At 39.9% G+C, this 12,088-nt stretch overlaps 1 protein-coding gene across 1 annotated transcript in view; it reads right to left on the bottom strand.

Moving 5' to 3' along the window:
- LOC127568014 (exportin-5) overlaps window positions 1-12,088 on the bottom strand; it is a 67,950-nt gene that overhangs the window by 40,064 nt on the left and 15,798 nt on the right. Inside the window, 5 exon segments of the mRNA XM_052011260.1 lie at window positions 662-738; window positions 3,636-3,821; window positions 4,342-4,368; window positions 5,715-5,897; window positions 9,065-9,202. Coding sequence (XP_051867220.1) covers window positions 662-738; window positions 3,636-3,821; window positions 4,342-4,368; window positions 5,715-5,897; window positions 9,065-9,202 — 611 coding nt within the window.

Here is a 12,088-nt window from a genome sequence, read left to right as displayed (position 1 = left end):
ACCTTTGAATATAGAGGAGTGGAGCTAACAACATAATGTTTTTTTTAAACCGAAGAACTATCAGTCCAGTTTTTTTTTGAAATTTTTGGTTTGCTTTTATTATTATTATACTTTTTTTTTTGATTTGGGTGTTTTCTTTTCATATAATCAAATTTCTTTTTTTTTGTATCACGTTCACTTTGCAAGAGAGCGGGAGGTCCACATTATATATTTTACTCCTTGTGAGTATCAATATTAACTTATTATCGTTACCCTGATCTCTTCGCACCATATGTATAATTATTAATGTTATGTATATTAATTTGAAATTCAAAAAAAGATTGAAAAAGAAAAGAATTTTATGCTGGCCAACCCATACCAATACATGGCTTTCTTTGATTTATCCTCGACAATCTTTGCTAGTTTTCCCATCGCTGGCACTACATGGATTGTTGATACCAGGCATTTTCTTTTTTTGGGGACAGAAATTTACCATTTTTACCCCCGAAATATTAACAAATAGTCAATCAATCATTTCCAAACAAAAACATGATTTTCCGTCATTGATTTTGATATCACCCAAAATTTTGAAATTTGAGAGGCCAATGCTAAAGAAAATACCAGATTAAGTAGCATGATGATTTATAAAATTAATACTATATTTCTAAAAAAAAACACTTACTGTGCAGCTGACAAAATACAATGCATGGCAGCATCACTGAAGAGGACCAGGAGAGGTTTCCGATCCTCCAGCTTACCCTAACAAATGAGGAAAGCACAGGTGAGTGAAAATGGATTTAGAGTTTTGTAGTTGCACAGTCTTCCACACAAAGTAAATACAAAATGTTATTTGTTATTTATATAAGTGATTTGGATGCAAATGCACAAGGCTGGATCAGTAAAACTAGAAAAACAAACAAGATGGCGGCATAGACAGAGCGAGGGAGGTCACATGGCTGTGGAACAGAGTCTGAGTGTGCACATGGTCAAGGAGCTGGAGAGCAGAGGAGATCACAGAGACGGAGCAGTAAGAGGGACTCAGTTTGTGGATGACACGAAATTAGGAGGTGTTGTTAATGGTGAAGGAGGTTATCGTAGATTACAGGGGGAATTTTGATCAGTTAGGGAAGTGGGCCAAGGTGTGGCAAATGAACTTCAATAAGTATGAGGCGATACACTTTGGAAAGTCAAATCAGCGTAGGGCCTGTACTATGAATGGTAGGGCACTAGGGAGTGGAACAAAAGGACCTCGGAGTACAAGTGCATAGTTCGTTGAAAGCAGTGTCACAGCTAGATAGGGTGGTGAAAAAAAGTGTTTAACACGCTGACCTTCATTAGTCAGAGCACTGAGTATAGGAGTTAGGACATTATGTCGTAGTTGTATAAATCATTGGTGAGGTTGCACTTGGAGTACTGTGGACAGTTTTGGTCACCCTGTTATAGGAAAGACGTGGTTAAACTGGAAAGAATGCAGAGGAGATTTATGAAGATGTTGCCAAGACGAGAGGGCCTGAGTTATAGGGAAGAGATTGGCCAGGCTAGATCTCTATTCCTTGGAATGTAGGAGAAAGAGGGGCAACCTCACAGAAATGTTTAAAATTATGAGAGGCATAGATAAGGTGGACGGTAACAAGTCTTTTCCCCCAGGGTAGGAGAGTCCAATACTAGGGGGCACAGATTTAGGGTGAGAGGGGAAAGATTTAAAAAGGGACCTGTGGGGCAACTTTTTCCACGCAGGGGATGGTGGGTATATGGTACGAGCTGCCAGAGGAAGTGGTTGAGGCAGATACAATAGTATTATTTAAGAAGCACTTGGATTGGTACATGGAGGGGCAGGGCATAGAGAGATATGGGCCGAATGCAGAAATTTAGGACTGGCTAGGCAGGCACTGTGGTCAGCATGGACTCATTGGGCCGAAGGACCTGTATCCGTGCTGTATTGCTCTATAACTCTAACAGAAAAGAAAACTAATCAAATACAGAAGTCCCTTGCGAATCAATTACACAAATAACATGAAGCATTTAAAGTACACTTGTTTATGGAAATCTCCAAGATTAAGTTACCTCACACCTTTATATTGACTGGATATACTTAAAGTATTGGGATGAACATTATATTTATTGCACAGAAGTAGAGCTAAGTTTTTCATAAAATGCACATTAGGCTGCTAGCTGATTGGAATCCCAAAAATAAAAATTAAAATATATAAAATCTAACCCTTTCACCACTGCCTCAATTTTAAATTATTTTTCTCATAAAATTCAGTGATTCGACCTTGCCCAAAAGTCTTTTAGTGTTATTTCAGCGTACTCCATTCAAAAGTATAGTAACCAATACCTCTTTAATTTATTGAAGTTTTATCCAAGTAGAAAAAAACTAAGTGAAGCCCACTCTAGGTTTGAACCATTTCTAGAAAACAGAACAGCACAGGAACAGACCCTTCAGCCCACCATGTCAGTGCTAACCATGATGTCAATCTAATTAATTCCATCTGTATGCACCTGATCCATACCCCTCTATTCTCTATACCCCTCTATTTGTTCATAGATCTGTCTAAATGCCTCCTAAATGTTGCTGTTGTTTTTACTTCTACCACCTCCCCTGACAGCACATTCCAGGCTTGCTTCACCCATCTCCTTTAAACATTCCCCCTCTCACCTTAAACCTATGCTCTCTGGTACTTGACATTTCTACCCTGAGACTGACCATCTCCCCTATCTCTGCCTCTCATAATTTTATATACTTCGATAAATATGCTTCTCAGCCACTGACAGTCCAGAGAAAACAATACAAGTTTGTCCAACCTCTATTTATTGTTCCTACACTCCAATCCAGGCAACATTCTGGTGAACCTCTTCTGCACTCTCTCAACAGCCTCAGAGAAACCAAGGACTGCAGATGCTGGAATCTAGATGAAAAACACTATGATGCTGGAGGAACTCAGCAGGCCAGGCAGCATCCGTGGAGAAAAGCATGAATATTGAATTCTCCCACATTAGGTAATCCCCACCCCACTTCCCCACATCATGCTTCTCTCCTTCCCTTTCTTAACCCTTTTCCCCTCTTCTTACCTTTTACCCAAACCCCGGTGTGTCTGCACTCCCCTCCCCCGCACCTGCCTATCACTATCTCTTACCTGCATCTACTTATCACCTCCCTGTGCCCACCCCACCTCCCTTCTTTTGTCCACCTATCACTGCTCTGCTTTTCCCTCCTATATATTGGGCTTCCCCTTTTCCTATCTTCAGTTCTGAAGAAGGGTCCTGACCCGAAACGTTGACTGCCTGCTTTTCTCCTCCGGCATCATCGTGTTTTTCATCTCTCAAAAGCCTCCACATCCTTCCTGTAATGGGGCCACCAGAACTGCACACAGTACTCCAAATGTGGCCTATTTGAAATTTTATACAACATGACTTCCCAAGTCTTATACTCAATGCCCCAACCAATGAAGACCAGCATGCTGTATGCCTTCTTTACCAACGTATCCACCTCCATTGCCACTTTCAGGGAGCAATGGACTTGCATCTCAAGATCCCCCTGTATAACAATGCTCTTAAGAGCTCTGCCATTTACTGCATACTTTCCTCTTGCATTTGACCTCCCAAAAATACTCTAAGAACCCAAACTTAATTTTTTTTTGGCCAGAAGATATTACCTTTCTGCTTATGGCAATAAGTAGACACTCTGCTGCCTCTAGCTGCAATTCCGGTTCAGTTAGTAACATACACAGCACTTCAAGTAGCTTGCAGCTATCAGCTGTAATATGATGCAAAGCAACCCAATCCACATATCCAGCCAGGGTACTAAGAGTTGCTATTGCAACACGACAGTGTGCCTTGGCCTAAAAAGGGGAGAAAAATGTTTAAAATTAACTTGTGTAGATAACCAAACATATAGTTTATTAAACATGTGCAATATTTACAAAATATTCATAGGGCGCACAATACACGTCACTACAGGATTACGCACATCAGGCACCACCCTGGATGAGGGAATGGGAACCAAATATTCACTGATGTGCCTTTCAATAAGGAGGTTATTTTGGAGAAAAAAAAACAAATGAGTCTTAAAGCTGATAATAAAAAAAACTTCAGATTAAAAAAAATAGGAAGTGCTAGAAATACTCAGGTCAGACCTGACAATGTCTTCAACCCAAACAATCTCTTCTCACAGATGCAGCCTGACCTGCTGGGTATTTCTAGCATTTTCTGTTTCAATTTAAGGCATTTTAAAACCAGCCTTCCACACATTTTCCAACCACAAAAAAACAACAACTGCAACTAATATTCAGAGAAGTGTGCAGGGGTTGTTTTGAACTGGTGTTACAAATAGCACTGTGAATAATGCAAATGCAAGCCTACCTTATTTTCTTGAGTAGTATCTGCTTTCTATAAGAAATTGAAAGCAAACTGTTAGAGAAGCATATAACACATCTAATGCAGAAATCACAGTGGCTCAATAGACAGGTCACAGATTTGCAGAAAAATGGGCAAGTCAAAGGAATCGGCCATTCAATTGACAAGACATCCACAACCTCATGCAATAAAAGCATACTGACAATTCACTGTGCATGTATCTCTTCAGGTGACCATTTACCAGACAAGCCCCAGGCCAGTAAATAAACTGGTTAGCCTACCAGACAGGCATCTGATGTTGAGCTGAAGAATAATGACTTGTACTTAAGTTTGTTCTCCTCCAAAAGGCACCAACTCAATACCAGGAGCGCTAGGTACTTTATCTAAGTGGCCACCCCAAGCAGGAATTTTCAGTGCTTTTTCCACACCATGGAAAATTTGCATGATAATCACCAAAATTATGTCTAGTCATAGAATGTACCATAGGTAGTCAAATCCTATCCACACCCAAAGCCATTCATTTTCTAGCAAGTGTCACAGAAATTATGCATAATGGTTGCAACTTAGACATGTTATTTACCCCAAGTCTGATCCAACATTTAATGAGAGTATGACTTATTATTAAATTTCTGGATCAATTCCTTTACCCTATATCCCTAGGTACCTTGAATGAACAAAAATATTTAAATTTAAAATTAACAAATGACCCCACTCAACCACATTTAACAGGAATAGTTGAAGAGTTATACCAGCCATTGCATACAAAGGAGTTTCCAGAGAAGCCTTTTTCTATTTACAAAACACTACTCATTCTTATATGCCACCCATCCCCACAAAGAAGAATCGGTAAAACTTAAATCAAGCCAGCCCTTAATTTATTTTATTTATCATCACTTCGCAAATTAAACCCTTGGAATTCAAGAGTTATTCTACCAAATCCAAAACCACTCCCTTCAAGAACAACATATCTTCCCAAGATGCAGTGCCCAAAACTGCCCAAAGTAACCGAGGTCTGCAAAACTGTGGCATAACTTCTACCTTTTGTACTCTGGTCTCCAAAGAGAAGTCCAGATTCCACTCGCCTTTTCAATTATTTTCTACATCTGTCCATGACATTTTAGTAACATATACACTTGAATTCCAAGGTCTCTTTAGATGATTGCCAGTTTCCAGCTAGTCATCAGGTTATCCTTCCTTTCTCCAGTGAGCTGAAATAAACTGCTAGCCTCATCAACATTGATTAACTCGGAAAAATGAACCCAAGACATTTTCAGTTTGTCTACCATTGCACCATTCTGTAAACTTCTAACAATTCTAGAAGGCAACTTTTGAACTTCATTTAGCAAGATTAGCAACAGTGATAGAAGTACAACAATTACCAGTTGTTTGTAATTCTGAGTGTGTTCCTGCAAGATGTCTAATAGAAAACTGAAGAGCTGCATCATATTTTGAGTCAGTGCATGCTGGATATCCTTGCGTCGCTGAGCAGGTATAGTCTGAAAAGTTACCACGTCTTCTACAAGTCGCAATAGAATCAACATTACTAGTTCTGTTTGAGTCTCCTGAAAAGAAAATAATTTCAAAACTGTTCAGCATTGAACAGATTACAAAAATCAGTATACAAACATAGGTTATTTCAAGGAGGAAATTAAAACTAGATAACAAATGTGTAGTTTTCAAAATTTCGAGACAGATATTGATTTTGTTCTTATCTGATGTTAACTATGAAAAACACAAGAACATAGGAGGACCACCAGGAGGGATAGGCCATTGAGCCCCTTGATCCTGCTCCACCATTCCTCAAGATCATTGCTGATTTTCTATCTCAATTTCACTTTCCAGCACCATCCTCAAATGCTTTAATTCATAGTCCAGAAATCTATCAAACTATTTCAAATGATACAATTGAACCTCTGGATTTCTCTACTCTGGAGGATTGCAAAGGTTGACTACCCTGCTGAGTAAAGAAATTTCTCATCTCAGGTCAACTCTCAATGGCCTACGCCTCATTATCAAATTGTGTCCTCAGACCTAGGCTCCTTGCAGGAGAAATATCCTCCCTGCTTCTAGCCTATCAAGCCCTTGAAGAATTTTGTATATTTCAATAGGATCTCCTCTTATTCTCAAACTCAACAGAATACAGTTTCAGTCTACGCACACTTCACTTAGCCAAACTTGGAACCAGTATACTAAAACCTCACTGCATTACCTCAATGTCAACTATCTCTTTTCTTAGGTAGGTAGGTGACCAAAACAGCACAAAATGCTTCAAATACTGTCTCACCAAGGCCATATATAATTGCAACAAGACTAACTTGCTCTTGAAGTCAAATCCTCTCAACTTAAAGGCTAACAGATCATTGTTCTCCTCATCACTTGCTACACCTGCATGTTGGCCTTCAGTAACTTGTGCAAAACACATTCAAGTCTCTTTCAACATCAACTCAACCCTATTTCTCATCATTTAACAAATACTCTGCCCTTTTATTTTGTGCATCAAAGAGATAGACTTCATTTTCCATTCTTCAGTTATCTGCCACATTTGCATCCACTTACTCAGTTTGTCCATACCCCTTTACATTTTTCTGTACTACAATTATAACTAGTTTATCACCATCAACAAACTTAAAACTGTCATTTTGCCTCTCTCCCCTCCCCCCCCCCCCAATTTATCAATGTAGACAATGAATAGCTGGGGCCTAAGCATTGCTCTCTGCAGTACTCCACTTATCACAGCCTATCAGAGAAGAATCAGTTTATTCTCCCTTCGTTTTTTGTCCAATAACCAATTCTCAATCCACGTCAGTACATTATCAACAATTCCACGCACCCCCCCCCCCCCCCCCCCCCCCCCCACATCTTGTTAACCAACATTCTGTGCTGGTCCCTCCTGTGGGGACCAGTGGCATTCTAAGACGCAGTTGCCTGACAGCTCCAGAGGCCTGGGTACAATTCTGACCTCTGATGCTACTGGTTTGGAGTTTGCATGTTCTCCCTATAACCATGTGGGTTTCCCTCAAGTACTCCAGTTATCCCAAATGGTATTGGTTTATTATTGTCACATGTATAGAGATACAGTTAAAGCTTTTGTTTGTGTGCCAGTCAGCCCATGCCATACACAAGTACATCAAAGTAGTAAAAGGAAAAAACAGAATGCAGAATACAGTGGAGTGCAGGTAGACAAATAAAGTGCAAGGGCCACAATGAGCAAGATTGGGAGACCTAGAATCCTTCTTTAGCATTTGAAAAGTCTTATAATAGTGAAATAGAAACTGCCCTCTAGTCGAGCGGCACATGCCTTCAAGCTTTTGTATCTTCTGCACAACAGCAGAGGAGAGGAGAGAGAATAACCAAGGTGGGAAGAGTCTTTGATTATGTTGGCTGCTAGTTGTTAGGTTAATTGGTCGTTGAAATTACCCCTGGTGTAGGTGGTTAGTGGGAGAATCAGTGCGCAGAAAGGAGATTAGATTTCAGGAAATCTGGTGGCAAATGGTATTAGTGGATTTGTTCTGGGAGCTGAACAGACTCAATTGACCAAATGGCCTGCCATGTTGCATGAAAATACAAGTCTTCCAGAAATCCACATCCACTAGTTCCCCCTTTATCTATTCTACTCATCACATCCTCAAAGGACTCTAACAGATTAGTCAAATGTAATCTTCCCTTATAAACCATTGCTGATTCTGCGCAATCCTATTATTCTTTTCACATTGCTACATTATTACATCCTTCATAACAGATTCCAGTATTTTCCTACCATTGACTTAGGCTAATAGGTCAATAGTTAACTATTTTCTCTTTCCCTCCTTTCTTAAGTAGTGGGATCACATTTGCTATCCTCTAATCTGCAGAAACAATTCCAGATTCTACAGAACCTTGGAAGATGGCAACCAGGAAATCCACTATCTCAACAGCCAGGTTTTGCACAACTCTGGTATTAAACAAAAGTGATTCAGATTACAATGTACCCTGCATCATAATCTACGATTTGGCAGCTAACTCTATTGCATCTAATATACTCCCAATATTTTTGAGGGGGACATGCCCTCTTCACATTACTACCATTGGGGAGGAGGTACAGGAGCCTGAAGACCCACACTCAACAATTTAGTAACAGCTTCTTCCCCTCCGCCATCAGATTTCTGAACAGTCCATGAACACTACTTCATGATTTTTTTTGCACTATTTATTTTGTAATGAACAGTAATTTTATGCCTTTGCACCGTACTCCTGCCACAAAACAACAAATTCCACGACATACAAGTCAGTGATAATAAACCTGATTCTGATTTGCAAAAACCTGTAAACCAAATTTCAAGTGTGGGCATCTTTTCTACAGGAAAATAAAGCAGACCAAGGGAGAGCCAAGAGAGGTCTTTGAAATAATGGAACATCTTGATAGCAGGCAGAGCAGTTTTCCACTTGCAGAATAGAGCAACAAGCCAGAGAGAAAACAACCAAGTAGTAATGTCTTCACTCAGCAGGGAGCAGTAGAGGCAAATGAATCCAAGGAAAAAGGGAAGAATTGATGCAGCTGAACTGGGAAGAAAGGGAGAGAGCTCAAATGCAGCATAAACATAGCCTGGGACAGTTTGATCCAAATGGTCTATTTCTGCTACGTATTCAGAACTAGAGAAAAGGGAGACCTAGAATTATAACTGAAAACTACACCAAGTTTTACAAACAAATATTCACACAGAGCACCCATTTCTGATCATTTTGGACTTACTCCCATAGCAGTAAGTTTATCCATCTCATTTAACATATCTGGCCATTGCTGTGGCCATTCCCGCTTGATCATTTCTACCACAATCCGGGAAAGTGCATCTTTGATGTAAGCTTCTTCCACCATGATATTATGAGTACCCTGAGGAGACAGAAGAAACATTTAATCAACTGCATTGTTTCACTATATTGCAATTTTAAACTAATTTTAGAAGCTGTAGGGACACATCAATGTATTTAACTGGAACAGAGATCACTATAAGGCCATGTACAACAAGCTTATAAAAAACATCAGAAATAGCAGGAGGCCATTCAGCCCTTCATGCCTGCACCTCTATTCAATGAGACCAGGGCTGACCTTTTACCTCAACATAACTCTCCTTGACTAACCCCATGTCCCTTCATTTCTATTCCTTAATATTGTTTAAGGAAACTTCATCCATGTAGTTTCCAAAACTGTACTCCCTGTGTACATAAAAGGAGATATTGCAGCTTCAAACTGAAAAATTGCACATACAGATTCAAATAGTAAGCCAGATCATACTCAACCTGGCTCTCATCTCACGTTCAACTTCCGCAGGATCCCTGCGGTCACACTTACCTTTTGCTGCCGCACAGTTCCCAACGTCCTCAAGGCCTTGCTGCCATGGCCGTTCTGGAAGGCGGAGCAGTCTGCAAGTGGTGATATGGCCTCAGGCAGCATAAATTGAGGCCCCACCCCCAGACCACCCTGAAAGCACAGGCTGCCAATGGCTTTTTCCACTCTTTCTAAATGTCTAGAATCAGAAACATTTAGAAATAGTTGAAATACATTTAATTCTTTTTTAAATTAAAAATTTTTTAAAACATTAATTTAAAACCACAACTTATGAAAGTTCATTAGCTTAAATTATGTTAAAAAAAACCCTCAGCTTCATTTACCTTTTCCACACACATTGTTGGATAATTGGATAGAGCTGCGCTAGATGCACCAGCTATGGCTGTTGTAAAGCTGACAGGTCAATGGCCAACTACATCTGGCCCCTCAGTTCAGCACCTTACAGAATGGCTCCAAATTCAATGCAGACTCCATGACTGCAGCAAGAGTGTGCTTTTCCAAATTTTGCAATGCCGTATGCAAATACAGAAGTAAGGAATATACTGCCATGTGTGCTGAAAGTAGCCAATGCTTCTGAATAGAACTGCCAGCCAGCCATTAGAGCAACCTGGTCCATTAAAGCAACCTGGTCCAATAAAGGTGTTTTAAATTCAAAATAAATAATCCTGAAATTCATGCTGTATTGACTCTGGAATTATTTAAAACAGTTTACTAAAGTAAACAAACCCAGAATCAAAAAGAGTCAGCTCAAAATGCAATGACCCATCCTCCCAGACAAGGGTGGAGCTGACTCACAGCATACAGGTTCTCTAGAAGCAGAGGAACTCCAAAGGTTTCAGAAGCCCTGGATTCATGCAAAACTCCACCTAATTCAGATGTGCTTTAGAAGAAAGTTGGCAATCATTCCATCATACAATAATTAATTATTTTCCACTTCATCTACTATTGACAAGAAAATCCTGTGAAAACCAGAACATATAACTACAGGAATCTAGACAGGTTACAATGGGTTTTCCGTTTATCTATCTGCATAATCAAAGTCTATAGAGTCATAGCATCAAACAGCATGGAAACAGGTCCTTTGGCCCAACTTGTCCATGCTGATGGTTTTGCCCAGCGAGCTAGTCCCATTTGTCCATGTGTGGTCCATAGCCCTCCAAAACTCTCCTAACCACGTACTTATCTTGATGGCTTTTAAAGGTTGGTAATGTGCCCGCTTCAACCACTATTTCTGGCGACTCATTCCAAATACACACCACCTTTTGTGTGAAGAAGCTACCCCTGATACCCCTTTTAAATCTCTCACCTTTGATCTTCAACCTATGCCCACTTGTTTTTCACACCCACTCCCTGGGAAAAAGACTATGTGCTTTTACCCTGTCTATAGCCCTCATGATCTTATACAGCTCTATCAGGCCACCCCTCAATCTCTTACGAACCAGGGAATAAAGTCATAATCTATGCAACCTCTCCTTGTCACTCAGGCCTCCAAGTCCAAGCAACATCCTGGTAAATCTTTTCTCCACTCTTTCTAGTTTAATAACATCTTTTCCATAACTGGGTGACCAAAACTGTACACAACACTCCAAGTGCAGCCTCACCAACATCTTATATAACTGCAACACAACTTCCCAATTCCTATACTCAATGCCCTAAATGATGAAGGCCAGCATGCCAAACGCCTTCTTCACCACCCTATCCACCTGTGACACTGCTTTCAGTGAACTATGCCCTTGCACTCCCAGGTCCCTCTGTTCCATAACACTCCCCAGGGCCCTACCATTCACTGTAAAAGTCGTACCCTGGTTTGATCTCCCAAAATGGGATATCTCACATGTATCTGGAATGAAAGGTATCTGCCAATCCTAAGCCCACATACCTCGCTGATCAAGGCTACCTGGCTATCTTCTGTCCCAAGGTTTCTTCCTATCAAGTAACTATATACAACAATAACAATTACAGAATTCTAAATCTAGCAGAAATAAATAAAAAACACAGTAGATGACAAAAACACAAGAAACCAGCTAACAAGTCTCAACAATTAACTTTTGACTCTGGGTTTATCCTATTAACTGCAATGATATGGAAAGGAAGTTACTTTCCAATCTCCCCACTTCACAAACAAAAATGCATTTATCTAGGAAGGAATGCAACAGTTGCCAGAACATTTCAGCAAAAATATTAATAACCTCCTCCTTTACCATAGACAAATGTGGTTTCCTTTCCAAGATATTAATTAAATTTCATCAATATTCTTTTCTCCTGGTTGCTCATAACCCACAAGTAAATTGCAGGTAAATAACCCCAACAGTCATGACAAGAGTCTTAGAACACTCTACATTAAAAGATGCCAGATAAATCAAAGTGTTATTGTAATTATAATGAAATGTGGAGAAGTTTGAACTATTGCTGCTTCCAAATGTGTTAAAA

This window comes from Pristis pectinata, chromosome 3 (genome assembly GCF_009764475.1).
Source record: "Pristis pectinata isolate sPriPec2 chromosome 3, sPriPec2.1.pri, whole genome shotgun sequence".
Lineage (NCBI taxonomy): Eukaryota > Metazoa > Chordata > Chondrichthyes > Rhinopristiformes > Pristidae > Pristis > Pristis pectinata.
The sequence above is the reverse complement of the archived record's forward strand: the minus strand, read 5'-3'. Positions and strand labels throughout refer to the sequence as shown.